At 48.2% G+C, this 27,730-nt stretch overlaps 1 protein-coding gene across 1 annotated transcript in view; it reads right to left on the bottom strand.

Annotated features, from left to right (window-relative positions):
* Positions 1 to 27,730, bottom strand: part of Abca4 (ATP binding cassette subfamily A member 4) — a 128,214-nt gene that overhangs the window by 39,436 nt on the left and 61,048 nt on the right. Inside the window, exons 14-25 of the mRNA XM_021195907.1 lie at positions 26,638 to 26,860; positions 21,723 to 21,944; positions 19,855 to 20,059; positions 15,699 to 15,764; positions 12,346 to 12,435; positions 10,662 to 10,836; positions 8,783 to 8,914; positions 6,951 to 7,090; positions 6,253 to 6,390; positions 4,762 to 4,955; positions 3,671 to 3,755; positions 123 to 328 (exon numbers count right to left, since the gene is read on the bottom strand). Of these exons, the coding sequence (XP_021051566.1) occupies positions 123 to 328; positions 3,671 to 3,755; positions 4,762 to 4,955; positions 6,253 to 6,390; positions 6,951 to 7,090; positions 8,783 to 8,914; positions 10,662 to 10,836; positions 12,346 to 12,435; positions 15,699 to 15,764; positions 19,855 to 20,059; positions 21,723 to 21,944; positions 26,638 to 26,860 (1,876 nt within the window). The remainder of the gene's footprint in view (positions 1 to 122; positions 329 to 3,670; positions 3,756 to 4,761; positions 4,956 to 6,252; positions 6,391 to 6,950; positions 7,091 to 8,782; positions 8,915 to 10,661; positions 10,837 to 12,345; positions 12,436 to 15,698; positions 15,765 to 19,854; positions 20,060 to 21,722; positions 21,945 to 26,637; positions 26,861 to 27,730) is intronic.

The raw sequence follows: 27,730 nt of genomic DNA, 5'->3' as shown, positions 1-27,730 counted from the left end.
GTTGCTACACTGGATGGAGAATTATGGCTTTGACTTCGGTAAGGTTTTGCTTTAGTGGTAGGCTTTTGCGTGAGCTGCCTCTTCTGGTGCTGGACGGAGACCAACTGTAATCTCTGCCTTACCTCTTCCAGGGGAGTGTCAGAAATTCCAAAGCTGCTGAGCCCCAGGTCAGCCAGAGTCTCCTCCAGCTCTCGGAAAAGGCTGGCATATGCTCTCTGCTTGAAATTCTTGTTTGGAAGGAGGAAGATAAGTTCTTGACCAATGCATTCCACCAGCTTTGCCTCTGGAACATGGTGGTATACCAAATCCATCAGCTCCTTCACATCTCCTAGGACAAAAAGAAAAGACCGATATCAACTCCATTCAGTCTATTCTATTCAGCCTGCAAGAGTGCGAGATTTCCCAGGGCTCGTAGTCTCTTCTACAACCCGTTAGAGAAAGGGGCAGATAGCTACCACCACCCCTGCCTCTCGCCCTCTGTCTCCCCTGCTCTAAGTCTCTTCCTCTGTTTCTCTGTGTCTATGTCTGTCTCTCTATCTCTCTCTTATGTGTGTGTGTGTGTGTATTTGTGTGTGTGTGTGTGTGTGTGTGTATTTGTGTGTGTGTGGTGTTTGAGTGTGTGTATGTATATGTATGGTATGTGAGAATGTGAGTGTATGTGTGTGGTGTGTGTGTGTGTGTGTGTGTGTGTGTGTGTGTGTATGAGTGTGTGTGTCTATGTGTGTGTCTGTGTGTGGTGTGTTTCTGTTTACCTGTTTGTTGAGACAGTTTTATCCTATATCCCATCTTAGCCCATAACTCGGTTTGGTACAGGCTGGCCCTCCTGAGAGCTGGGATTAGAGGCGTGAACCACACAGTTGGCGCTCAGTGTCATGCCATTTCTTTTAGACTTGATATTTGGCAAGTCTATCTTTAGCTTTGTTGACTCTATCACAATCATACTCCAGGTGCTGCAACCTGAGGGAGGGCCAGTCTCTTGTTCAGTCAGATGTGCTATTGCCTGAAGGAACACGGCACCGGACGAGTCCTCCCCCAGTTCCTCATCTGTGGAAGGGGAAAACAACTGTGCCCACTCCAAGACGGTTTGTGTGGATGGGGGCAGGGGAGGGTGGTTAATCTAGCAGTGGTGCCTGGCACAAAAATGGCACTTAGCTGTCACTGCATCCCTGACCGTCAGCCCACGAGAAGAGTTCGTCACTGCTGCTGCTTCTCGCTCCCTGAAAGCTTGGGCATTAAGTCATTTTCTTTTTCCTGTCTGGCCCAAGACCCAGGCCTAGAAGGAGGCAAGTCTCCTTCCTAAACCATGACCAAGCCCGCGTTAACTCCTTGTAGATCCACACCATCCATTATCCCTTGGGCTGGACCTGCCCTCTCAAACAGAACAAGGCTCGATAACCAGCCACTGCAGAAGGAGGCTGAGAAGCCCCGGAGAGGCTGAGGATGGCACACGGAGTGGGGTGGGTAGCAGGAGTATTTATCTGAGGCTGGCCTTGAACTCACAATCCTCTTGCCTAGCCTCCCGAGTGCTGGCGTTACAGATGCGTGTTAGGCGAATCCCAGTGAGTGTTGCTATTCAGCTCAGTTTTCTGTAAGAGTCAGCATCACCCAGGGGAGTGTCCTCTCTTTCCATTGGTTGGAACACTTCACAGCTCCCCACTGAGAGCCTGTTGAGCTATGGAAGGCTTGTGTGTGTGTCACACCTGCAAACTGTCTGATTGTCTTTAGTCCTAGATGATCTCATACTGGGACCCGGGAGTTCTTTACTGGAGGAAATAGCTCTGCCCCAGTAGCTTGTAGGGGTCACACACATTGTTCTCTTAGGAAGGAAGTGGGACCCAGTCACTGGATTCCCAGGAACCGTGCCTTAGTTATGTGTCGGCCTCTCAGAAACGTCCATCTGGCAGGGAGGGCTGCGGGTGAGTCACGCAGGACTGTGTGATCGGTACGTGGGGGTGGGGGTGGGGGTGAGTGAAAGCCAGCCAAGGAGGTATCTGGAGATGAAGGAATCCTCCCCAGTTGGGGGCAGAGCTCTCTATATACTTCTCACCGTGGCAGCATGCCTTTCTATTAAAAAAAAAAAAAATCAAGCTGGGCCTAGTGGCGCAGGCCTTTAATCCCAGCACTTGGGAGGCAGAGGCAGGCGGATTTCTGAGTTCGAGGCCAGCCTGGTCTACCAAGTGAGTTCCAGGACAGCCAGGGCTATACAGAGAAACCCTGTCTCGGAAAACCAAAAAAAAAAAATCATGCTAGTCAAAGTCACATTCCAACTTGATTTTGATAGTAATTTTTTGTAGTAACTGAACATTTAGAACATCAATGTCTTGACCAAGATTCCAAGGAGAAATTTTCAGCAACACAGGAGATAACTCACAACAAGATAAGCTAGACACGAGATTCAAAGACACAACACTGAAGAAGTGCTTTCCACCCAGCGCTGACTACACAGAGAACAGAGAGTAAAAACCGGTGTTGGAACCTCGGGCCTTTCCCTTGGTTCTCTGTTGTTATCTGAGACAGGGTTTCACGATATCACCCGGGATGGCCTAGAACTCACAGAGATCTGCCTACCTCTGCCTCTGCTGGGATTAAGGCTGTGTGCTAGACACTTCTGCCCAGTTCCCCTCACCCAGCTCCCAGTTCATCCCCTAGGACTTATGCATAGCACATCGATGCTTAGTAGATTCTTTTAAGGTTTAAGGGGAAATGTGTTAAGTAGGAAACTGTTTTGATAAGCATATGCTTTCCTATGTTCATAAAGCTGAGATGGTAGCTAAGTTTAACTTTCCTTTTACATAGGGTTTTAGGCTCCATGGCATTCATTCCCCTTGCAGAGGCGGCCGAGGCATGGAGGTAGGCAGAGGGTTGAGGGTGGAAAGGGTCATTAGCTCTTGGGACCCTGAGGTCAGTTCTGACAGGTAAGCTTAGATACTGCCTCTCTCTGGTGACAGCGAGAGGCTTCTGAGAGAGAATGTACCCTTAAATTCCAGGGAGGCTCCCTGGGACCCTGGGCAGTATGTAGGGACTGTGTGACATTGCACAAAGGTGCCATACATCCTTTCCTGCATCCTTCACATCTGCCAGCTCAGATTCTCCACTTAAGCGAGACATGCAGGGATGGAACGATGGCTCAGCAGTCAGGAGCACTCATTGTTCTTATGGGAGCCCTGGGCTCAGTTCCTGACACCCACAGCTCACAGCTACCTGTAGCTGTAGTTTCAGAGATGCCAATGCCCTATTCTGGCTTCTGCGGTCACTGCACACAGACGGCTCACTTTCACACATGCAGGCAAACAGTCAAGCACACAAAATAAAAATAATAATAAATAAAACACTAAAAAGAGAGAGAGAGCCAGAGGGTGCCTTGGCACACTTTGAGGAGGGGGCGTGTCCACACTGTTACAGGGCAGGAATGTAAAATTCAAGCTTAACACAAACAAGGGCAGGGAGTGAACAAGTTGGATCCCTCATTAAAGAGTGGGCGTTTAGGTACTTTAAGATCACGTTAGGAATGAGAAACAGGCTCAGAGAAAAAGATGAGCAACTGCAGGACACTGGGCTTCAAAGCACAGCATGGGTTCTCTCTGCTCCAGTACATCACAACAGGGGGCACCCAACAACATGGGAGATGGTCACTGAACCAGAACTGAGGTTCAACCTGCCCAGCTCTTACCATCCAGGACTTGTTCTTCTGTTATCTCATCAACTCGGGCTGGACACCTGGTAGAGAAGCCCTTTGATGTACAGCTGCAGACCCCCTGCAACAGATGACAGAAAGGACTGACAAGATACAGATCATGTCAACGATAGCATCGTCGTGGTGCCAACTGCTGTCACCACCGCTCCGTCTGTCTCTCATCACCAGCTGCAGACAGCGTTATTTTTTTCTTCGCTGTTTAATCTGTTAATTCATCTGAGCATTGTGAGGGCGGAGCTGCTTGACTTTTTATCCCAGAGGGAACGTGAGTCAGGCAGAGAGAGAGGCAGAACCTCAAAGCCTCCCTCTGCCTTGTCATTAATCATGTGGCAGCTAGAGAGACATTCTGTTCCCTCCCAACCCCTCTGGACACCAGGCTGTGAAAATCCACCAGGACAGGAAAACCCATGCTATCCATTTATATTAGAGATATGAATAGCATTGCAGGAGAACACTTGTGACAACCTGAATGTGGGGGACACCTGTTCTCAAGGAGCCCGGGAAACATTCACAACACTCCTTCTCGTTTGTCTCCACTACAGCCCTCCTATGAAGCAGAAGCCAGCGTCACCCGCTTCATTTTCCATGTGAGAAAAGACAACAGCAAAGAATAAAATCAACTGCTCAGGATGACACAGGAGACTCTGCTGGCTGCCCTTGCCCCCACATCAGTTTTAGGTTATAGTCTCCAAGGATATCTTCTCTCCTTAGATTTCACTTACTCTCAGAATTCAGGTTTCATTGGGGGACATGAATGTTTGCGTGAAGGAGAAACAACTTAAAGCAGTCTAACCTTGAAGGGCAAGGTACTCCTCTGGTACACCACATGACAATGTGTGGTGTACCCTCCCAAGCCCTCTGGTTATGTAAAATTAGTTATGCCTGGTGTGTTTGTGAGCATCTCTATATGGTAGCTTAGAACACAACTACTGAAGTCTGCAAATAGTCCAGATACAAGCTGATTCCAACAATTAAAGGTCCGGTGGGCAGTTATAGCTAGAACAGCAGCCCCGCATTGCCTGTCCCTTCTCGCCCAAGCTGGGCTCCTTCCCCGGGCAGACACGCACCTCACAGCCACCTCTTTGGCTCTGGATGTTTTTCATCTTTCGAACTAAAGTCAAGTAGAAGCCTGTGCCAAAGCAGTTCTTGAGGAAGAGCGGAGTTCCAGAGCAGTAGAGCCTTCCCTGAGAAATGATGGCAATGCGGTCGCCAAGGAGGTCTGCCTCGTCCATGTGGTGAGTGGACATGATGATGGTTCTGCCTGAGAGGAGAAGGTCAGGGTGGTTACCAGGCAACCTGGATAGGATGCACAGCAACCTCCAGGTTAGGTGGTTCCCCAGAACTTGGAGCTAATAAATAAGAACAAAGTAGCTAATTTTGCAGCAAGCATAATGGAGTAAAGAGGATAGCAACTGATATACCCTAGCATCCTGCATATCGCAAAGCACTATCACGTACAGAATCTCTGCACTGTGTCTCAGGTACGACTCAAACAATTTGACATGCGTGGGACACGCTCATCTCTGCCGTCACTGTCAGTATCCATGGACTCCACGTTCACGGTCTTCCCACTGTTAAACACCGCTCCGGTACTTTGTAAGAGCACACACAGCACTTTCTCATTAAATGGAGGTGGTATTAAAATGAGGTGATGAGGATTTGAACCTGCAGACCTTCAGTGAGGGGCATGAGAAATACAGGAAGAATAAAGGAGGGGCTTTCCAGACTGGGCGGTGAACCATACAGCTGCGTCGACAGGCTCTGGGAGTTCTGCCTGATGTCGCTTCTAGATGTCAGCCCTCTAGAAGGTGCGGGATAGACAAGTAAAGAGCCCATTTTAGGGCTGGTGAGATGGCTCAGTGGGTAAGAGCACCCACCCGACTGCTCTTCCAAAGGTCCGGAGTTCAAATCCCAGCAACCACATGGTGGCTCACAACCATCCGTAACAAGATCTGGCGCCCTCTTCTGGAGTGTCTGAAGGCAGCTACAGTGTACTTGCATATAATAAATAAATAAATCTTTAAAGAGCCCATTTTAAGGCACTTTCATCTGACATAGCCTTCTGCTGATCTGGACATCCAGCCCCATACTCCCGATCTCAGGGAACAGTCACGCTAGGAATCTTCCTGGCATGCCTTTAGGTCCCTTTAGCCAGAGGGCAATTCTACTTTTCCACATTGGAGGACCACAGATAGGTAGAAATTTAGCCCAGGCTTGCCTTTAACTTACTACATAGCTGAGACTCATCTTGGATTTCTGCTCTACCTCCTGACTGCTGGGATTGCATGCATGTACTAGACCTGGTTTGTGAGTGGCTGGATGGAACTCGGGGCTTTGTACATGCGTTGTAAACACTCCCAACCCAACTTTCTGGACTGTCTCAGCCATAGGCCACTTCATCAGTGACTCCCTGTTAGCAGACCTTTCCCTTGAACTTGGATTCACTGGTGGTTGCAAGGGCTGTTAAGGTATGTGGCTATAAAATTTGAGGTAGGAGAAAGTGGGACACCTGGAACGGCCTCAGTGAGAGCATGGGGTACTGACCAACAGCCCCTCACCTGAGCGATACTTCAGGAGCAGGTCCCAGATGGAGCGTCTGGAGTAGGGGTCCACCCCAGAGGTGGGTTCATCCAGGACTACCACCTTGGAATCTCCCACAAACGCAATGGCAACAGACAGCTTCCTCTGCATGCCACCTGGAGGCAGAAGAAAGATGACACGGGATATCACAGACATCTCGGCCACGGGGAAGAGGAAGACCCAGAACTGGTCACATATGGAGGCTCTTTAAATCTGGCTACAGTTTGATACTGCCACCATAGATAGGCCTACACTGTCAGAAGCCACAATATTGTCCATGTTCCACCAGTGCTGAAAGACCACCCTTGCTTCCTAGCACCTGATCATCTGAAAACCATGCCTTGAGCTTCACAGGAATATAAGGAGAGCTCCTGTTATAAGTCTCTACCCCAGTGGTTCTCAACTGTCCTAATACCGCAATCCTTTTAATATAGTTCTTCACATTGTGGTGACCCTCCCCATACACACCATAAAATTATTTTCATTGCTACTTCATAACTGTAATTTTGCTACTGTTATGAATTATAATGTAAAAATCTGATATCTGATAGGTGGGGGGTCATGACCTTCAGGTTGAGAACTGCTGTTCTGCCACCCCAACCTTCTGCTAAGATGCATCGGCGGGCAACCTGATGCTCCTCCGTAAGAGACCCTGTCTCCTCCCAATGCCAAGCACCTGAAAGGTCCTGAGCTTCTTCATTCCTCTTATGGTGGAGGCCCGTGTCTTCCAGCATGGCTTCCATCTCAAGCTGGGCCTCCTCCCAGGACCTCCCTTTCAGCTGGGCATAGAACAAGATGTGCTCAGCCACCGTGAGGCTGTGGGAACAGGAGGAGGAGAAAGACAGCGGGCTAAGCAATTCCATTTTGAGCAATTCACCTCAGAAAATAAAGATGACTGTGAAGAGTTAGCAGTCAAAAACTTCATCGTGGTATTATTTGTGATGTAAAAGTGAAATGACCAACCAGTCCCACCCAAAGAGCTAATGAGAAAATTACTTAAACAGTTCATTTGTACAACAGAACCATATGTAAACATTACTTCTTAAAGGAATATGCAATCACATGGGAAAATATTCATAGCACCTTAGGTTTAAGGAGCAGTTATGGAGTTGGAGGATGGCTCAGTGGTTAAGAGCACTGGTTGCTTGTACAGAGGGCCTGGGATTGAGCCCCAGCGCGCACATAGTGGCTCACAGCTATCTGTAATTCCAGGTTCAGCATATCCGAGATCCTCTTCTCTGGCACTGGGAACACACGTAGTGCACAGATACACACTCAGGCAAAGCACCCACACTTTCAAAAAGTGGGGTTACAAAATGGTATGTATGATTTTACTCTCCCTTATAATTTTTAAATCTTTGAGCATGTCTACACATGCAGAGAAATGTCTGAAGAGTCCTATCTGGAGATGTTGACAGCTCAATTGCCTCTGGGCACTGAAAGGACTGGCGACCGTTTCTTCTTCTTTTGTATTTATCTGTCTTCTCCCCTTCACTGCCCCCTCCCTCTGCAAGGACTAGAGTCAGGATGTAAAATATGTTTTAATTAGAAAGAAAGAGTGGGGGGAGAGAGAAAAGAGGGAGGGGAGGGGGAGGGAGTGGAAGGAAGGAAGGGATGAGGAGTGGAAAGTGATAGAAGAAGAATGGGAGAAAAGATAGAAAACTCAAGCAAGCAGGCATGAAAGTCCCTCCCCTTTCAGGACAGTCTACAGCACCAGGGGTCCACATGGAAAGGGAACAGCATATCTCCTCTTTCTGCTAGCAAGTATTTGGGGGCAAGTAAGGGAAAGTGTCATAAAGAAGTTACTGTCCCTCCTCTGGCTGGGGACATCTCAACCCTGACCACCAGAAGCACAGCCTCCCATTTGGAGGGACAAGAGCTCTTGACTGTGAAGACCAGACAAACGTATTGCTGAGTTGGGCTGGAAAGACTTGTGTTGGGGTGGGGGATGGGGGACAGGCACTTGAGAACAGGATACAGGTGGCTTAGTGTTCCTATTGCTTGGATGAAACACCATGACCAAAGCTACTTGGGGAGGGAAGGGCTTATTTGGCCTACACTTCATCATCCAAGGAAGTCAGGACAGGAAGTCAAGCTGGGCAGGAATCTGGAGGCAGGAGCTGATGCAGAGGCCATGGAGGGAGCCGCTTACCCGGGCTTGCTCGGCTTGCTTGCTTATAGAACCCAGGACCGCCAGTCCAGGGATGGCACTAACCCCAATGGGCTGTTCCCTCTCCCATCAATCACTAATGAACAAAATGCCCACAGGCTTGCCTATAGCCTGATCTTACGGAGGCATTTTTCTCAGGTGAGGCTTCCTCCTCTCCAGTGACTCTAGCTTGTGTCAAGTTGACATAAAACCAGCCAGCACACAACAAGGGTTTCTGATAGATATTTTGTTTTCCTGTGATGCTGGGGGCGGACCCCAGAGTGACGGACGGTCCAGGCAAGTGCTCTACCACAGAGCCCCACCCCTGCCCAGGAGTCCCTCAACTCCAGCTCACTTACTGATGAAACAGGATGTTATGTTGTGGACACATGCCCAGGCTCTGGCGTACTACATCCAGGTTGGTTTCGATGTCTTTCCCCCCAATGAGCACAGTTCCTGACGTTGGTGGCAACAGACCTGTCAGGATGGACCTGTCGAACACAGGGTTGAGTGGCAGAAGAGATGGTTGTTAGGACTCACCAGGGGATGAGAGTAAACCCACACAGGGTCGCTTGTAGTGTCACCTGCCCCATCTCTCTATCAAACTCAAGCCTGCCATAGCTGAGGGACCCAGAACATTTCCACACAGGGTTTACTTAGCGCCAGTACCATGCTTCAAGTCCTAGTGCCTAAGACCACAAGGGCCTTCTTTCTCTACTTCTTATTTCCTAGTGCTCCTGGGCCAGTACCAAGAGCCTCAGGGGTTCCCAGATTCAGGCACCCCATCATCACCCAGTCATCACTGCAGCAGTCAGTTGTAGTGCCCACTGAATGGTCACTGTGGTGGTCAGGGTAGTGTCCATTATGACTGTCTGAGTGGTGTTCACAGATGTGGTCAGCTACAGTGATCACTGTTGTTTTACTCTGTGGTCAGCGGTAGTGTCCACCGTGAAGGTCTGTCATAGTGGTCATTCAGTGGCTACTGATGTGGCCAGCCATTGTGACCACTGTTGTGGTCGCAGTTGTGGTCAGTTAAAGGGGTTTAGGGCCCAGCCCCATTGCTTTGCCTGGGCATGCAGCCCTTGGCTGTGGAGAAGCCGGTTGGTGACTTTCCAAAGGCCAGCTGATGCGGGTGAGAAGCTGAACAGCTGACTGGCTAACCACAAATGATTTCGTTTGGGGATTCCAAATGTAAAAAGGTTAACACTGTTGTGATTTCTCTTTTCTTTCTTCAATTATACAAAACATGGCTCTCACCTGCTTGGGTAGTTGTTTGAGTAAGTGAATCAAACACACTAAAAAATCCCCAAACAAACAAACAAACAAACAAAACAAAAACGGGCCCCAGCACGAAGTGAAACTTAAAATGTTATGTTATTCCCAGCATTAGGGCAGCACTTGTGATCCGACCCCAGTGGAAGTTTAGTTTCTGCATTGAGTGAAGTAATGTGTTTGTCTTCGAGAGGTCCTGGGGTCACGCATGGAGCTTCCTGTTCTCCCACCACGTGAGTTAGCAAGGAGCTAGCCCTAGGATGCCACGCCCAGTTCTGTCCCAAGTTCTGATAAAATCGCACGCTATCTGAACCTGTACTTCGAAGCTGAAATCTTTGTTGATCAACCACTAGAGGGAAACAGTACTAGCCCAATGGCACCAGCCCCGCATTCCATTCCCATTGAAAGGCCCGGGAGCACATTCCGGAGCAGGGTGTACACCGCTGTTCCTTCCCGGGGCTCTGCGAGCCAAGGATTTGATGGCTGCTGTCACATGGCTTGTTGACCCCTACCCCTCCTCCACCGGCCCACCGGAGGTCCGCACCGGAGCCCTGGCCGCCTGTTCTCAGCAGGTGGCGCTCGCGCCCCTTCCAGAACTAAAAGATGGAGAGAGATGTCCACCCAGAGCCTCAAAGCTTCCTGCCCTTGGCCTCCTGCCAGGCAGTGAGTCTACTTCACTGTTCTTCCTACGCTTTCTGAGGAAAGTAGCCAGCCCCCATCAGAGGTCCCGCGCCAGCACTAAAACATCCTAATTATTAATTGGTAGAAAAAGGAGTGAGTGCTACATAAAAATAGACCCGGGACATGGGCAGCCGCGGCTTTATCCTCACTGTGGGAGCTGTGTGTGCGCGCGTATGTGTTTCCACCGAAATTCAGTGAGGAAGAGCAGACTGAAGTTATTGGGGAGAATGAAGCCAGGGAATGGTGGATGGGGTAGGATGGGAGCCTCTTCGCCAGAGAACTCACAGGGTGGTGGTCTTTCCCGCTCCGTTGTGACCCAGGAACGCGGTGATTTGGTTCTCATAGAAAGTGATGTTCAGGCGGTCCACAGCTGGCCGGCCAGAGGGCTCAAAAACCTTCACCAGGTTCTTCACGCACACACCAGGCACCAGCCCTGGAAGCTCGCGTTCAAAAAAGGAGTCTTGGAGGGGAAAGCACATTGTAGAAACATCACAAGTTAATGACGCCGTGCTTCATGAACACACTGCTCCCCTTCAGCCCTGTGTTTTGGCTGTAACTTCACCTGCCTGCGTGGCTGCAGCTTTGTGAAGATCAAAACTGCAGTAGTAATAGCTGCACTGGCCATAGATTTCACACTTAACTGTGAGTTAGACACTGTTTCCAATGTTTCCCATCAATCCCCTCACTTCACACATATAGTCCTATAGGTAGATATTACTAGGCTCTTTTCAATCGGTTAGAAAGTCCGAGACCAAGAGTCATCAAGTGTTCTATCAAGGCCACATGGGGTACAAGTGGCATATATGGGCCCAGAGCCCCTACCCATCTAAAATAGCTCCTGTCTATTATTGAGTTAACCCCGAGTTCCGTCTTTCCTTCCCGGCTTAGTCTATAGGATCTTCATAGGTTTCTGGCACCAGCTCTGACTGTTCAAGCTTCAGGACAGCCTACTCTTCCTCATCCTGACATCTTCCTCTCTATGCTCTCTGCCCTCTCCAGTATTGACCTACTTTCCCCCTCCCCCTGACCCTCCCCCAACACAACACCTTTTATGCAGTTCATGTATAGAGTCCATATTACTGTCAGAGTATTAATTCGAATTAACTAATGGTCCCTTTGTTCTGTCCCCAACTCCCACTGCATTGTCTGCCTGGGTCTCCCGGCCACAACTAAAGCTGAAATGGAATCTTATCATACCACTCTGGGAGGAGGATCTTCTAGAGGTACTTTAGCCTGCAAACCAGCTCTGTGAGGATTCAGGTCTCCAACATCAGCTTTGCAAAGCAGTACTTGAGGGACACCTGGAGACTGGACCCTCTCATGTCAGTGTCAGGCTAAATCAGAGTCTGTGTGCCTCTCTAAACCCAAGTCATGCATACAGTCAGGGATGAGAAACCTTAGGAGGATTAGTTCAAGAGTGAGGACAAAGCAGCAAAGGCCAGGGAAAGGAGTCTTGTGTACCCTGCCCATCAGCCCGGGAGTGATTAGGTAACTTCCACCGCCAGGAAAGGCTTTTGAAGGTTGCAGTGAATGGGCTCTGGGTTTGTAAACCTTGAGTGAAGTGCAGTCAACTCTGCTAGGCTCTTTCCCCTTATGGCACTTATTTTTGTCTTTCCTTGTAGCTCACATCCGCTTCAAGTCCCAGTGACCCAAGTCATTGTTCTGACTAAATCCTCGGAAGTCAGCACATTCGTGTGATTCCCTTGGGATTTGCCTAACAAGGGCACAAACACACTACAGACCTGGGATCTGCTTTCTCCAGGAAATATGCACTAATGTCTGGGTTGGACCATTCATTCCCCTCGTGTGCAGCTGGACATCAGATTTAACACCAGTCAAGAGAGGGAGTCGGCTTCCTGGCCTCCTTCATGCTGCCTGTCTGTGGTTTGGCTCTGGCGCTACTGAAGCTGTTTACCTTGGTTCTGTTCTGCTCTCTTCTGGGGGGCTAGGGGGGTTTTGGGGGGGTTACCATTCATTCCTTCTGGGTGATCTGGATCCTCCATCTCCTCTGTTAAGGGTTCAGTCTTTTCCAGAGCCCTTTCTTCTCTGGTCGAACAACCTGAACCAACCAGACACCAATCAACGTTACTCTTCAGGAGAGACAGGAAAGAAGAGGCGGGGCAGAGGGGACAGAAGCGTTTCCCATCACAAGGGTGGGACAGCTCCCTTGGGAGGTGGACTCGGAGACCAGTCTCCTGCCCGGCCTCCAGCTCTGACCTGCTGCCGGGCTGTGAGGTACTCAAATCTGATTGCGCCGATTGCGCAGGGCCCACGGGGACTTCTTAAATCAGACCTTGAAGCTGGAGAGTTTGGATTTACTGTTTGTTTTTAGGGGGAGCTGGGAATCAAACTCAGAACTCCCTGCTTGGTAGAAAAGCACTCCACCACCAAGCCACATTCGCAGTCCTCGACAATTCCTTTTATTGGGACAGACTTCTTATGTCAGAAATTGTAATTAAAAACAAAAACAAAAACAAGCCGGGCGGTAGTGGTGTTCCCCTTTAATCCCAGCACTCAGGAGGCAGAGGCAGGTGGATCTCTGAGTTCAAGGCCAGCCTGGTCTACAAAGCAAGTTCCAGGACAGCCAGGGCTACACAGAGAAACCCTGTCTTGAATGTTGTCCCCCTTAGGGGGAAAAAAAAAAATCAGAAAAATCAAAAAATCCACCTCAGGATTAAATTTGGATTAGGTTTGTTTTCTTTAGCCTACCACCTGGTCCTTTTTGCTCCACGGGAACCCTGAGCAAAAAGCCACCTGCAGTGCTATGGTGGGTGGGTGCTAGCTTAGATCTGAGTAGGAGAAGCGGCTCCCTTTAAAAGGTCACCTATTCAGGCATTCAGAAAACTTAGGGTAATACCAGGGTGGGGCCTGGTGGGTGTATGGGATTCCTCCACCCCTCTCTCTGTCTCTGTCTCTGTCTCTGTCTCTGTCTCTGTCTCTGTTTCTCTCTCACACACACACACACCACAGATTTTATTTTATTTTTTTAATGGCATTTGGTCTAAGGAGGTGTCAAGGACATCCTGGAAAAGGAAGAGGCAGGAAGGAGCCCCAGCCAGAAAGGAAGCAGGAAGAAAAGGAAGCCACTAGCACCAAGCCCTTAGGGCTCCGCTTTAAGCACACATGGGCAAACACCCGGGAGTATCCTCAGCGCCTGCCAGGGCCTCTAGATTTGCAGGATGTGGGAGAGCAGCAGGCTGAGGCTTAGCGGTCAGAGGTGCACTGTCTGGTGTACTTCTGTCTCCACTTCCTGAAGTGGTTTTGACTTTATTCTCCACAGTTCCCCAGGTCGATGTGCCGGCGATCATACTGCCCGGCTATCATACTGCCCTCACGAGTAAAAAACAGCAAGGACAAATATCTTTCTAAATAACCATTAGAGTGACACTCTCCTCGTGAACTGTCCTCGGCTATACTAGATTTTGCCCCAGTATCCACTGGGATTTCAATAGGAAATTGATGTCTCTGGTTCTCCATTTCTTCACCAATGAAGAAGGGGGGTTAGGGGGTGACTCAGCTGCTCTCTGATTTTACGTAGTGTGAGGGATTATATTTATTCTTGCCTATGAAACAGGTGAGAAGTATTTCACGTCTGTCAGTGAAAGTGTATGTGTCTCGTTTTCAAGGAACATGTTTCTCAAGATTTTTTTTCTTGAATAGCAGAGTATCTCTTGGGATAGTGGGGTGGGGATTGGGGAGAACATGAGCCCCTAGGTCCACTGACATTAGTAACATTCCAGGAATGTTACATAAACTTATTTAAGATAGGTTGATAACCTTATTATAGTGGACATTTAAAAGTTTGTAGATAAACACAATGCACAAAACAATATAATGGGAAAATACTGGCCTGTCAAAATACTGTTTGTGTGAACTATTAAAAATGTATATATAAAGAAAAATCCTCAGGGGCAGGGGAGACCCTCAAAATACCAACCAAATAAGAATTTATACAAGCTTTTAAAAGGCACCAGGTTAAATGCCTTAACCTGGTATTTAAAGTTAAAGGAAAACTAAATACCTTTGTTAGTGCTTAAAGGCTAAATCGTGTCCCAGGCCCAGTAATTCAAAGTGAAGTGTGGACAGGGGAAGGGTGAGCTCTAACCCTGGAAAGCAGGTTTTTTTCTTTCAGAGACCCCAGTTCTGGGAGAGACTGTAGCTTACAGCTCTAGAAAAATGGTTCTTAACCTGTGGGTCCAGACCCCTTGGGCAGCTCTCTGTCTCCAAAAACATTTCCATTACAATTCATAACAGTGACAACATTACAGTTATGAGGTTGCAACAAAAATCATTTTATGACTGGGGGGCGGTCACCACAGCATGAGGAACTGTGTTAAAGGGACACAGCTTTGGAAAAGTTGAGACTCAGGGATCCAAAGTTTCTCTGCCTTCTCAGAATTCCAAGACTATAATATGAGGTTTTCCTTATGACTTCTAGAAATCCTGAGGCCTCCTGTTTTGTTTGGGAAGGAGGATAAATTGTACTTAGGAGGCATTGTCAGCCAATGCCCCTTTTGCCTTCTTCCACCATAAGAAACCCTTGGAGATCAACAGCACAGCCTCCACCTCGGCTTCAGAGAGTGAATTACTGTGCATTTGGAGAATGTGGAGCGTAATGGCAGAGAGGAAGGAGACAGCAAAAGCTAAAGGCGAAGCTCCCTTCGTGCCTCCTAGATCTCTGCTTTAAAAGTTGGAAAAGGGTATTGGACTTATGAAATAAATGGTGCGCCCTTTCAACAAGGATCCAACCCCCAGGACTAACTGTCGAGTTTCTGCCATTTACTCTGGCTCTGGGATTCATCAAGGGACACTTGTGGAGGCTGTGACACTGTGACACCCTGTACCCACGGCAGGCAGCTGACTAGCAGGGATCATGCACTTGACAAAGGGCCACCTTGACACCTTGACAAAGGTCCGCACATCTTACACATACCCCAAGGAAGTAGTTTCAGTCCTGAAGGGTTTCTGATGTTCTCATTTTTGTTTTGTTTGATTTGTTGTTGTTTTTGTATAAGTACACTGTTGCTGTCTTCAGACACACCAGAAGAGGGCATCAGATCCTATTACAGATGGTTGGGAGCCACCATGTGGTTGCTGGGAACTGAACTCAGGACCTCTGAAAGAGCAGTTAGTGTTCTTAACCGAGTCATCTCTCCAGCTCAGGGTTTCTCTGTATAGCTCTGGCTGTCCTGGAACTCGCTCTATAGACCAGGCTGGTCTTGAACTCACAGAGACTATCTTGGCTCTCTTGTCTCAGGCGCTAGTATTAAAGGTGTGCATCACCACTGCCCAACTGTTTTAATTAAAACAAAATAAACCTACCTTCACCTCCAAGCCAGTAGGATTCCTGTAGAAGGAAGTACCAGGGAAGTGGGGTCCCATGGTCTCCTGAAAACAGGAAAACAAAGAGGAAACAGTGAGCCCCATCCCACCACACCCCACAAGCCCCACAAACACTCTTGTAAATCTCAAATTATAGTTACAGGTATTCAAAGTTACAAGCCAGTATGTACTGACTGACAGGCCACCAGACCGACCACTCCTTTCAATAAGATTTCAGACAAAATACCACGGTTTTTTTTTTGTTTTGGGTGTTACCAGCAACACTAACTATGATGATAGTGGTTGACATCAGTTTTCCAAGAAATAAATGTTTTTAAAGAATTAAATCATGTCTTTTTTTTTTTTTCAGCAGTTACCAGAAAACAATAGTTGTTGAAGACTGCAAATATTTACTGGACTCTACTTATATACCAGGCATATTGTACACATTCCATGTATTACTCATTGATTTCTGAAAGCAACCCTAGGAATTGGGTATTAATATTAGTCTGAAGGATGCTGAAACTGAAGTACACTAACTTCGAGCCATCTTCCCCATTCATAGCTAATGTGATACCAGCCTTTTGGTTCAGTTCTCTTTGTCACTTTTTTTTCCTTTAAAATGTTGTGGACATTACCTATTTTTCCCTTATAGTTTTTCAGTTTTTAAATTGTGTGTGGGTGTGTATACCTACATGTGAGAGCATGTATGTTAGTGTAGGTGCCCTCTGAGGCCCAGAGAGTCAGATCCCACGAACCTGGGGTTATAGACTGTTGTGAGCCACCTGACATGGGTTCTCAGAACTGGACTGGGTTCTCTGGAAGAACAGCAAGTGCTCTTAACTGCTGAGTGATCTCTTGAGCCCTCAGTGCTGTTTAAAGAGTCATGTATCACAGCTCTTGGCACTGCTAGAATGTGATTCAGGGGCAAGCCTGGGTATTTTGCTTTCTTTAGAGTCTGTTTGTTTGTGTATTTACTTATTTAGTTGTGTGTGTGTGCTGGCATAGGCTCACATGGCAGTCGGAGGATGACTTAAGGCATCCGTTCTCCTTTTAGACTTTGTCTAAGACAGTCTGCCCTCTTCCTATTTCTGCTGTTCTTCCCATTCTCCTGACTCTCCCACCATTTCCCATAGAAGTGATTGGATTACAAATGCGTTTTTGTGCATGAATCTTTTTAATTTGGCTTTGGGAACTGAACTCAGGTCATCAAATGTAGTAACTGATTTTGTTCATTGAGTCACGTTCCCAGCCCACGTGGACCTTCTCTGCCCTCCACACTAAGACTGATCCTAGGACCTTGTGAATGTTAATCAAATGTTCCAACACTGAGCTACCTCTTCAGCCTAAACACCCTGGTTCCCAGAATGTGGCCACATATAGAGGCTCCTCAGTAAATACTTGTTGATGAAATGAAAGCTTTAGCTTGGCTAAACCAATGTACAAGTTCCTATTCCAACACAACTAGCTTTTGTTTATCACATCTCTTTCCAGTGACACAGGGAGATGAAACAAAAAAAACCCAGCAGGCTGACCCTAATTCTGGATATTCTCAGAACGGAATTAAATGGTGGGTGAAGGAGAATTTGATTGTGTTTAAGAAAACATGCATTTGGGGTTGGTGAGATGGCTCAGCAGGTAAGAGCACTGACCGCTCTTCTGAAGGTCCTCAGTTCAAATCCCAGCAACCACATGGTGGCTCACAACCACCTGTAATGAGATCTGATGCACTCTTCTGGTGCTTTTGAAGTCAGCATAATGATAAATAAATCTCTGGGCTGGAGCAAACGGGGCCCACTGGAGTGAGCAGAGGTCCTAAAATTCAATTCCCAACAATCACATGAAGGCTCACAACCATCTGTATATCTACAGTATACTCATATACATAAAATAAACAAATCTTTGAAAAAAAGAAAAGAAAAGAAAACATGCACTTAGTGTTCAAGAACTAAGAGAAATCAAGACACCAGCATCTTAGCCTTGTAGCTCACAATGTGGCCTTGTTTAGATGGCAGACGAGCTTAGTTAAGTTAGGTGGGGCGAAGCTGGAGGAAGATGGCCCTAATCTAACACCATATCGAGTCTTTGTAAAATGACAGCCACATGAAAACCAGCACACAGGGAAGATGGCACATGAATGTGGAGGATCAGAGTCGTGTGCCAATAAGCCAGGAAAGCTAGAAGCTTGGTTTTGTAGGGAACTTGGCCTTCCCAATGGCTTCACCATTGATTTCTAGCTTTCAGACAATGAGATAAAAACAACTCAAAAACGCTACTATTTTAAGCCATGCTATCCAGGGTCCTTGTTATGACAACTCTAGAAAACCCATCGTCCCTCAGCTGGAACACAGACCCAAGCTTCCGGATGTCACCTAGCCACCTTTTCCCGTTCAGAATTCTTGCACATTTGTTGTTGTTTGTTTGATCCGGTTCTTTGTTTGTGACAAGATCTCACTGTACAATCCCGCTGCACTTGAAGTCACAGTCGATCCCAGCTGGTGCCATCTGCTTATTCTGAGAGCCATCAGCTTGTTCCTCCCGGGGACCAGGCCTAGCCTCACTCTCCCCTGTCCGCTTTTGGCCACAGTGTCACGAGCTAGACCCAGATGTCATTGTACAATGAAGGCTCCTAGTTGATACAGAGGCCATCCAGATGAAGCAAGACTTGCCTAGCTGTAGAAAATGCTAATTTGAAGGAAAAATTTAGGTTTCTGCCAAGTGGATACAAAACTTTGTAAATAGCTGATTTTGATCCAGTAGCTGATCTTTCTATGCTTCAGGTTAGTTCGTGTCCACCAAATACCAAGCACCAGCCAGGGCTTCTAGGCTGTCACAGTGAAATAACCACATCATATCCCACGCTCTTGAGGGCTCACATCCCAGGAAGGGTGGCAAGGTTACATCACGTCAGGTGGTGATGGGTGCTTTTTAAAAAGTAGGCTAAAGAGAGCCACAGAGGGAATACTGGTCACACAATGATAAAGCTCTAGCAATCTTCAGTCCAGAAAGATCACCAAGATAAGGTGACATTTGAACAGGGACCCTGAGCAAAATGAGGAAGGGAGCCTGCAGATAGGAGGGATAGCCTGGGGAAAAGGGAGCTGGCAGATGGGAGGGATAGCCTGGGGAAAAGACACTGCTAGTGAAACCAGCAGGTGTGGCGGTCACGCAGAGAGCTCGGAGTGTTGAACATGAGTGGGGCGGTCACGGTGGCTAAAGCAGAGACATGGGGGAGAAGGGAAGGGCAGGAGATGCTGACTGTAGGAGGAGCCAGATAACGAAGCTTTAGCAGGCCTGGCCTCGGACACTGGGTTTTACTCTGAATGAGGGGAAAGGCCCATGAAGGGATTTGAGCAGAGGTGTTGACACCATCTGGTCCAGATTGCAAAAGGCTCCATCTGCACCCAGTGAGGAGAACACAGCTGTAGGGGGTGACAGCTGCAGAGGGAGGCTTGGAGTGGGAAAGTGGATCAGGGGTGACAAGGAAGCAGAATCCAGACTTGTTTCCCAATCTCTCTCTCCTCCTCCTCCTCCTCTTCCTCCTCTTCTTCCTTCTCCCTCTCACTCCCTCTCCTTCCCTCTCCCTCCCTGCCCTCTGTCTGTCTCTCTGTGTAAGGTGTGTGTGTGTGTGTGTGTGTGTACACATGTTCACATGTATGTGTTGTGTATGTGTTGGTACATATACTCATCAGCAAGCGTGTTTAGGCTAGACCAGCTGTCTCCCTGTTACCTTCTGCCTGATCCGCTGGGGCAGGATCATTTACTGAAAGGGAAGCTGTTCTGCCCGGGCTGGCTGCCTAAAGAGTTCCTGGGATCCACTTGTCTCCACTTCCACAGTGCAGACATGCTCGGCTTTTATGTGGGTTCTGGGGACTCGAACCCAGGTCCTCAGGCTTGCACAGCAAGTACTTTTACCTACTGAGCCATCTCGTTTCCCAGCTCCAATTCTAAACTTGTTTCTAAAGTGGAGACAATAATTTGCTGACAGAGTTTTAACTTCTAGCTATAAATTCTAGTGCTGGCCCTGAGAGTTTATATTCAAATAGTCTGGAGGGAATCAAGTTTAAGCTAAAAGGTCGGGCCAGACCACTGCATCTGAAGAGTCTAATTCCCTTGACCATGGGGAAATAAAGCAGCCTGACTTTTCCTGGCTTACCTGGAAAAACCTGGTCAAGATACCAAGCAAGCAAGCCGTACAGAGCAGCATCGAGAACCATCATCTTCATGGACAACAGGAAACTGAACTCGTCCCCTTCCAGGGGACTCTTGCCAATGTTGCTCCACTGCAGCCCCAGGCCTTGCTCCTCAAAGCGGACCAGGTACTCGGTGCCAAACCCAAATGCCACAGGAGAAAGCAGGCTCTGCAATGAGCAGATGAACAGGGACCCAGAGGACCATAAGGCAGGGGAGGGACGAGGACCAAAGACGGCTGTGTTGTCTGACTCCAACGCCACTCAGGGAGGGTGTAAAATGCCCTTCTCGTGGGAAGAGCATTCTGGAAATGTTTGGCGGGCCTCAAATCTCCTACCTAACACCTCCTGAGCCTCCTCTCACCTGCTCGGCAGAATGAGAGGCAGTAGTGGGAAGACAAAGAAGTGATAAAATACAAGACTACAAGGGAAGTCTCACTCTCCCTTCCACTTTCAAAAGACCGCACACTTCTGGGCAGAATGAAGATGACAAATTGAGTTGCTCTGCGAGACTCTCCAAGGAAGGGGCCCAACGTCATCGTTTTCCTGTGGCCAGCGAGGGCTCGAGGCCTCCTCTTAGGTTCTCTGCAGAGGCCAGAAAGGGTTCAGAAGGAAGGCTGAAGAGGAAGTGCCCCTGCCAAGTCGCCATGGGTGGCCCCTGACTCTCAGAGCACACTTGCCTTTGAGGAGAGTTTCTCTGTAATTTTGAAGACCCTGGATAGAGTTCAGACTATCTCTCAGCCAAAGGAATAAAACCCTCTTGCTATATGTACACACACACACACACACACACACACACACACACACACACACACTTAAAATTAGCTCAAGCCAGTTCTTATCTGTGCTTGCCAGACCTGAAGCTTCCTGGTGGGTCCGAGAAGCTGGCTGCGGCTTCCCAGTACCATGTAACAACCCTACCATTACCAAAATTGCCCAGCTCTGCCCACGGCCTGAGTCACAAGAGTTTCTTATTATTACCCATTGTGATCGTCTTAGAAAACTGAGCGCTATAAATAGTGGTAATTAACTTCTTATTTAACATGAGAAATGAGAGGCAGATGCCCCAGAGTTGGAGTCCTGAGAACAGGTTCTTCTAGCAGAAAGGCAGGCAGTAGTCCTGACTGACTGACTGACTGACGTAACACACCGAGACGGGGAGATTCTGGGGGGGGGGGGCAGAAAACGGCACCCTTTAGGGCTGAGGCTGATTAGCCCTGGCTAATGAGAGGGTAGAAATGGCCCACTTGGAAACAATTAAAGAAAAGGCCTATATTCATTTGGGAATTCTGAACTAAGAGGTCTCTCAAGCCATCTGAAGTCAGTTTCTAGAGTCTCCTCTTGGCCAGAGTAACTAACGGTGGGGGAGGGGGTCTCATTTCTGCATCCTTTTTGCACACACTGCTAGAGTACTGGAAAGACACGGAGACTGGTTCCATCTCGTTTGGAATAATGAGCCCCATTTTAATTATGATTTCTGAGCAGACAGACAGTAGGGGGCAAGCTTCCTCTCATCCGATGTTTCTCAAACCAGAAGCAAAGAGGGGTGAAGAAAAGGGGCCACCTGGCTCTCCCCTCACGCAGAAACAAGGGAAGCCAGGAGCTGACTTGGTTTCCCCACAGTTTCCTGGGGCACACTAGCCAGGCAGGTGTTGAGAGGCGCAACTGCTACCTTGCTTGGGGTAAAGGCTGACTTCACTCTGGCTCCTAAACCTTTGAGGTGTGTATTGGCCTCTTACAGAGTCAAAAGGCAAAGTGGGACATCTTAGAGACCGGACCAAGAAGCTACATCATGATCTTCATCCTCAGCTGGGGTAAGCCATAGGGGCCTCACCACAGTTGTCTTCAGGTCGGCTGTCATCCGGTCCTGCCAGGCAAAGCACAGGATGTGTGGTAGGTAGAGGGTGAAGTAGATGACTCCACTGCAGGCTGCCGCGAGGTTGGCCTTGGAAAAGAAAGTACTTAGCAGGAAGCACTGCATAATGGTGGCGGTGGCAAAGGCCAACAGGAACAGGAAGAGAATGAAGGGATCGCTGTAATGGAGGATCCTTCCATGCTGAAACCAAAGAGATCATGTGTCAGTCATCCTCAGTTGTGCCCAGAGGCAGGGTTCTGCTGCCCTAGACGGTGCTCCCGCCAGTCAGTCCAGTCGCTGGTCCTTACATTTCCACATGAACACCCCAAAACACTGACTGCTTTTGTCTTACCCATGCCTGTTAGTAAGCGCCAACATTTTATTTCAAAAAATTTTAAACCGGGAAACAACGAGGCTGAGCCAGCTCCAGTGCTCTGGGTTCCTAAGCCAGTAAACCAAAAGCCAACTGCCCGGTAACTCAACCCAGTCAGCACCTGCCATCTGACCTCTAAGTGGGGACTTTAACCAATCAGATTTTCTTCGTGGTGCTTGCCCGGTTCCTTAGTAAAGTCCTGAGCCACGTGTGGTCTAAAGTTGCCTGGTTCATGAGCCACGGATGCTGGTCAAAAGCCCCGTGATAATGGGCCCAGTGGTAAGAAGCTACTATCATTTTGGTAAGAGACCATTTGATCAAACGATGTTCTAAATATTTATGTCTGTGCCCACAGATTTGTGTTGACCTCAACTTTGGTCTGACAAACTTCCCTTGCTGTGGGCCGTGTGGTTGCTTGCAGAGACATGTAACTGGCCAGAGTGCTGAGTCTAAATAACGCAGAGAACAGGTGGGACCAACCTCCCACCAGCCAAGGCTCGGGGAACTTCATGGCTGAGAGGGTTCGAGGAATGGAAGAGCCCGGCAGATGGGGAGAAGTGTCAAGTGCTGACTGCTGACACCACATAGTTGTGGTACACATTAACTCACAGCAGCCAGGGTCACCTGCATAAGACTGAGCCAGGTGACATCCCAGCACTAACGGGGAGGAGCCCAGGGGTCCCACCCCATCAGAAGAGCAATTAGCAGTTGGCTGCTACCGAGGGAAAGAAAGTCCCTGACGGTCCTTTGGGCATCTGGCTTTCTGTGGGTTGTTCATGCCACAGTGGATATTTATACATCCGTGTGCACTCAGGTATCACTAAGTAGACTCAGGGGTTATCACATATAAAGGAGGACATGAAGAGGAGATGGGGGGGCATGGAATGGGGGGTTCTATGGAGGTGGTTGGGAGTAGGTGGAAATTATTGATATACTTTGTAGAGATGTTAAACTTTCAAAGAATAAAAATATTAAATAATAAAACATCTTCATGTGACTAAGTTTATCTTTCAGCAGTAATTATGGATCAAGTCGGCAAGTTCATGGTGGGAAGGAGTTAGTGTGAGCAGAGGAGGAAGACCTGAGTGTTAGGTGGTCTTGTAGTAAGTACCCTGCAACGATACAGAAGAGACCCACTCCAAACAAGTCTGACCCTTGGCCTGGGGCTCGGCCTGCTGACTGGGTATTAGCACTTGCTCTCTGAGGTTTGCCACTCACACAGGTGAAGACATTAGTAATGGATCTAGAGCCTTTGGGAGTGAATTGGTCCTCCTCATCCATGAACGCTCTTCATAGAATCTAAGTACAGGACTCCGCATCTTTCCCATTGTCTATATAGAAAACAGGAACAAACTAGCGACTTTTTCTGAGCAAGCCCAGTTACATTGTCAGGCAGACTGAGATGTTTAACTGTATGAGGCCTTCTGCACCCCCCCTTCTCCTGGTTCCCCCTTTAGTACAAGCCCCTATAAAAAGGTCAGCCCCTTTGGTCCATCCAAATTCTGAATTCCCAAACACACTTAGATCTTATCGTTCTTTTCTTGGGAACACCGAGGTACAAGAATTCTGAGAGCCCTTCTCGGGCTGCAGAGCAGAGTCACTGCTCACTAGGCCACCTCCCATAGTTCAAGCGGATGTAGTTGAATTGTGGGGTAGTGGAGACCACAGACAAATCACACAGCCTAGCATTCCCGAGGCCGAAAGGCCTCATGCTCTCCCTCCTGCGCGTTTCTTCTTGTTCCCCCATCTTATGGAACTGCTTCATGTCATGAATGGGCTCTCATCTACGAATAAGGATCTCCCTGAATCACTGCTTTCTCCTCAATAGAAAGGAAAGAGACCAATTAGCGATATCCGTCTGGAGCCCGTGAGAACCAAGTGGAACTAATGTGCATCTTATCTGCCGCAGTCACCATCTCTCCTTCATGCTCTCGTGCCTGTTGGGTATTGAGAGAACCGATTGGAAACCAGATGAGGAGGAGATAGGCAGAGGGGAGGGACGGAAGGGAGCTGTACTTAAGTCGAACCTAAGTCCGAGGAAGTCTTTAAAAAAAAAAAAAAAAAAAAAAAAGGTTACAACTGGACTGGAGGGTTTTTACTGCTCTCTGTAGAATGAATTCAACCTTCTATCCGAGCCCAGAGCAAAGTCCTGCAAACACCTAGACGGCGGACTTTGGCGGATGTCAGTCACCCAGCCAGCCTCTCGGGCTCCGCCCCCAGCATCCTGCTCCAGCCCCTTTCCTTGCAGCTCCTTATGGACTGAGTAACAATGGAACCTTCCCATTGTCTTTGCTCTCAGCTTCTTTCCTGCACAGCAGAGCTGGGGAGGAAGGGACACACACACACACACACACACACACACACACACACACACACACACACGGGGGGGGAGGGGCAGGGGCGTCATTCAAAGGAAAGCCTTATTTTGGTGTGGAACGCTCCGTTTTCCGTCATTATTGGAACAGCGTTCTGGTTCCCACAAGGAGAAGTGTCTTTGTGCTAGAAGCTCTCGGTGAACACGCTTTACCTCACGTCCCAAGAGCTTTGAAGTCCTAAAACCCCGTTCTTGGGCAGCCAGGTCTCTGTGTCGCTTATCAGTCAGAAGGCAACCATTCAGCCAGAATGTTTACTCATGGACTCTTAATTCTAAAGATACAAATCACCTACTGGTGAAAGAGGTGTGGGACAGAGCAGAGGGCCTCCGGTGGATAAGAAGGGGGCGGGGCTGCCCCCTTCACCTCTGTGGAGCTCTGGTACCCTTTGTAAGCATCGAGCCACGCTGGGTAGGGTGAGGTTGTTTGACTAGAATGGCCTCCACCCCAGCATTGGTTCTAAGGGAACTCTAAGATGGGTTTTGATTGACACCACAGCCCACGGGTTCATAGTATAATGGCAAAGATAGAACGCAGTAGGTTAAGGACATTTTACTACAGAACAGGGGGCTTGGACTAAACGGGTATGTGTTACTTGGCTAGCATATATGATGGGGCGTTCTTAGGTCAGGTAGCCATGATCCAACATGGAATGGGAGACACTGATCCAGTCTGCACATCTTCATGCAGGGTGATATGAGGATAGTGATGAGACTGAATGAGTTCGCTGGGTCTACAACAGCAACCGACTTCCATCCAATAAAGCATCAACAACTACCAAGTGCACGTACTTATATCCAACAGGCCCAAAAGAATCTGCTTCTATGAAGGAGCTAAAAATATAAAATATACAGGGTGGCAGTGTACTGTGAAACAATGTCCTATCTTCAATTCTACCTTAATTTAAAAGGAAAAAAAAAAATCCCCATCACTAAGAAAAGACAGGTTCCAAATTCCATCCTTTAAAAGAGAGTCCTTGGATAATATGTTTTATAACATGGCAGCATTATATTATATATTAGCAGGCCCATGTTGAGCGCCCCCCCCCCCCAGGTTTCAGTTATACAACAGGTCTAGTATAAAATGAAGTTTATTTGGGACATAGGAAGGGGGTCTGGGAAAGGTAGTAAAAGCATAGAAAGAAAGGATACAGAGAAGGACAGAAAGAGAGGAGAGAGAAAGAAGGGAAGAGGCCAGCAGGGCCTATGTGGCCAGGCATGAACATGTAGGGAGAGAGAGAGGAGGAGGAGGATAATGGAGAGAGAGAGAGGGAGAGAGAGGGAGAGAGAGAGAGAGAGAGAGAGAGAGAGNGGAGAGAGAAAGAAGGGAAGAGGCCAGCAGGGCCTATGTGGCCAGGCATGAACATGTAGGGAGAGAGAGAGGAGGAGGAGGATAATGGAGAGAGACAGACAGAGACAGAGAGAGAGAGAGAGAGAGAGAGAGAGAGAGAGAGAGAGAGAGGATGATAATGGAGAGAGAGGGAGAGAGAGAGGAGGATAATGGAGAGAGAGAGAGGGAGAGAGAGAAAGAGGAAGATAATGGAGAGAGAGAGGACGGAGAGTCCTTTTATACTAGGTAACGGTTGGACATAGAGGAAATGCTGGAGATCTTTGCAGGCAGAAAGACATGTCTTAGTGAAACTAACGCCCTGACCATGAGGGCGATTGACAGATTAATTGTCCAGATCTCCTCTCCTCATACCACCAATAGCGCTTGCCACGTTCTAACTGTAGCCAGGTATTAGAATGATGATTCTAGGAAACGCTCCTTTTTAAACTCATTTCTGTCTTTGAAAAAAGAGGCAACCTTTGAGCACACAACAGTGCTACACTGGGCTTTGCTAAGAGCGGTCTCCACACATGGTCATGAAATGGACTAGGAAACCTATGTAGACAGTGAGTGAGGCCCTTGGGCAAGAAGAAGGAGATGGGAAGATATCACGATACATGGCTCCTTTTGGGAGGGGGGTAGGGAATTGAGGGTGCTGGCTCTCTAAGGGTCCTGCCTTGTTTGAAAGGCGGGGAACTGCCTGTCTTGCTATCTTTAATGCTCAGCTGACCATCCAAGCACATACTCACTAACAAGAGGAAAGCAGAAACAATGAAACCATTTTTTTAAAATATGTGAATGTCTTCTCCACCTGGCTTACCATGATGAACAGCGTCAGGAGGAAGATACTCATGGACATGATGAAGAAGCTGTCCAGGAACCAGGTACACCAAATCACAGCGTTAGAGACGCCTTGGTTTTTCAAGGTCTCCTTCAGCCTTAGCTCCTTCTCCAAAACGATGCCCTTAACAGTCATGGAAACAGAGTAGATCCACGCCAGCACCATGAAGACAGGGAAACAGCGATTCAGGATGATCATGAAGCTAAAGTGACAGGAAAAAGCAGAACAGAGCCAGCTGTACCTGCTAGAACCAACACAAAATACTCATTGGATGGAGAGTTGAGGATGAAGTCCAAAGGGAAGGAGAGCAGAAAAATAAATCATTGGACTTTCACTAGGTTGAACCCTCTTAAATACCTTTCACATTTGTCATTTCTTTCTTTAAGGCAAGATGGAGCTGTTCTGGACAGCCCAGATGGATGCTCTGTAAGTGTAGGAATAAAACCATACTATCTCTTTATAGTATATATGCCATATAGTATATCTAGATCTTCCCCCATGAAGGCTTGTGGGAAAGACTGTAGACCTGGATGGTGTAGGTTGTGATCTGAACAAGGCAACGATCCAATAGTCATTGATTCCAAGAGCCATCCATTGGTAAGAGGAGTGGATCTTGGGATAGGTTCTCGGCAAGCAGGACAGATTTGACACGATGGAATCACATTAGGGTAAGCGTTACAGGTTTCCCCTGTGAATAATGCACTGGTACAGCCCTTGGGATTATTATCTATTGAAACTGTTGGGTGTTGTCAAAGGAAGGGCCCAGTGCCAGCGTGGGAGGATAGTTTCACTCAAAATGGCCCTAGGGAGGGAACCAACCAACCCAGAACCATGCACTTCCGGGGCTGGCCGCCAGAGGGCTCTCCCATACTGAATGACTCCGATTCCCACAGGTTCTCCACACTTCCCGGGTTTCCTGCCAGCCCCTCCCCTTCTGATCCTGCAAGCGGACCTGGGCTCTTGCCCTTGGCTCTCCTTCCCATCTCTGCCTCTTATCCAAAGTAAAACTAACTTCTGAGCAGCGACTGTTATCTCTGCAGTCTTCTGCAGAGCTGGAGACCTGATGGGGCCA

This window comes from Mus pahari, chromosome 4 (genome assembly GCF_900095145.1).
Source record: "Mus pahari chromosome 4, PAHARI_EIJ_v1.1, whole genome shotgun sequence".
Taxonomy (NCBI): domain Eukaryota; kingdom Metazoa; phylum Chordata; class Mammalia; order Rodentia; family Muridae; genus Mus; species Mus pahari.
Note: the sequence above shows the minus strand (reverse complement) of the source record. Positions and strands in the feature narration are given on the sequence as shown.